The 1,561-nt window shown below is 44.6% G+C and overlaps 1 protein-coding gene across 1 annotated transcript in view; it reads right to left on the bottom strand.

The window, feature by feature from the left end:
- Positions 1-1,350, bottom strand: part of LOC102843327 (chromosome unknown open reading frame, human C2orf78) — an 11,804-nt gene extending 10,454 nt beyond the window's left edge. The window contains exon 1 of the mRNA XM_006880997.1: positions 1,341-1,350. Coding sequence (XP_006881059.1) covers positions 1,341-1,350 — 10 coding nt within the window. The remainder of the gene's footprint in view (positions 1-1,340) is intronic.
- Positions 1,351-1,561: the final 211 nt, after the last annotated feature.

The raw sequence follows: 1,561 nt of genomic DNA on the forward strand, positions 1-1,561 counted from the left end.
CCCCCCTTCCCCGGCAGAGCATCTGGTGGATTCGAACCGTGCACCTCTGGGATTGTAGTTGCAGCTTCTTGCCACTAGGCCACCAGAGCTCCCCTTATACTTCACTTTTATACTGAGGTATAGTTAATATCCTTGAGGAGAAAGAGAGTTCTAGAGTCAACAGTTATTCTGAATTAAAATCAGCTTCTCAGAATAGTAAATTTACCACAGGTCTTAAAGGACCAGAGGAAAAGATTAAAGAGCTGTTTTTGTAACTTGGTTAAGGATTAAAGTGAGATTGCTTGACTGAATCTTGGGAATGATTAAGTCCCAGATTCTTCTTTTTTAAAAAGCATCTTCTCCTTGAATCCTCCCCGAATCCACTTTTGTCTGGATTGGTCTGGACCAGGTTGTGCTTTCGCTTCTCTTCTGTTCCCTTCCCTCTCCCATACCTGTCATTATAGGCACGTGTCTGGAACAAGCCTTGATCTTACACACATTCTCCCGTTCATGGATGTGACCTCCTGTCAATTTACAGAAGCAGGGATCTTCTCACAGCCCTGAGGCTTCTCAGAAGGGACTGTCCCCTCTAGGAGCAGACACCAAAGCACCAGAAGACACACCTGCCGCACATCTCCCCTTTTCCGGGTCTTGGATACCATGCTTCTGTCTACTTGTGCCTGCTGAGGTATTTTAGTATTCCACTGTTTACACCAGAGAGGTGTCAGGAATGCTCTTCCCTTCTCTCCCACGTAAATGTCCCCATGTCTCAGTTACTTTAGCCTCCTCCCTTTTACAACCCACCATGGAATCTTGGACTTCTTATTCTGTCACGGCTCAGATCTTTTGTTCATGGGGTTGCTATGAGTCATACTCGACAGGATGTCACCTAACAACAACAAATACCTTTAAAAGACTCCCTCACCTGTATGCCATTGAAGGACAGAAATGATAGGTAAAAGAAAACAGCTTCATTGTTGCTAGAATTTCTGCTTCTCAGATAAAGCCCTCCCCCTAATTCCGGGATGCTCAAGCACTAGTGGAGAGCTGAATTGGGGGGTGGGGGAAGAACTGCCTGTTCCAGGAAGACCACAGAAAATGAGCTGACCCAAGACTATATGCGCAAGATAAGAAAAAGTTCCAACAGAACACTGTCCAGCCAAGACTTTCTCAGGTGATCTGCTGAACCCACCACCAACCTCTGTAGAGAAACCCCCCACTAACAGTAGAAGCTCCTAACTTCTAATTTGAGACCTCAACGCCCCTGAACCCAAGTCAAAACAAAACAAAACACCACCTTATTGCTTCACATGTAAGCCTTTTATGGTTCGTGAGTGCTCCTGATTGGACTCCAGACTCACCTCCGAACATTTTAGTTACTCGGCAGCATCTTTTAAGATTTTAGGTTCTTATGTCATCACTCTAGCAATGCTACTTGCAGGAATTGTGATCTGCTGGAAACACAGATAAGGATGTTCATGTGATAGCATTGCCCTTAATAAACAACAACAACAAAAAGGTATAACCCCCCCAAAATACAAAACCCTAAACCTGGAAAAAGCTAAGCTACAGAAACTCTGAA

The sequence above is a fragment of the Elephantulus edwardii genome, unplaced genomic scaffold (assembly GCF_000299155.1).
Source record: "Elephantulus edwardii isolate Elephantulus edwardi_28Jun2011 unplaced genomic scaffold, EleEdw1.0 scaffold00011, whole genome shotgun sequence".
Lineage (NCBI taxonomy): Eukaryota > Metazoa > Chordata > Mammalia > Macroscelidea > Macroscelididae > Elephantulus > Elephantulus edwardii.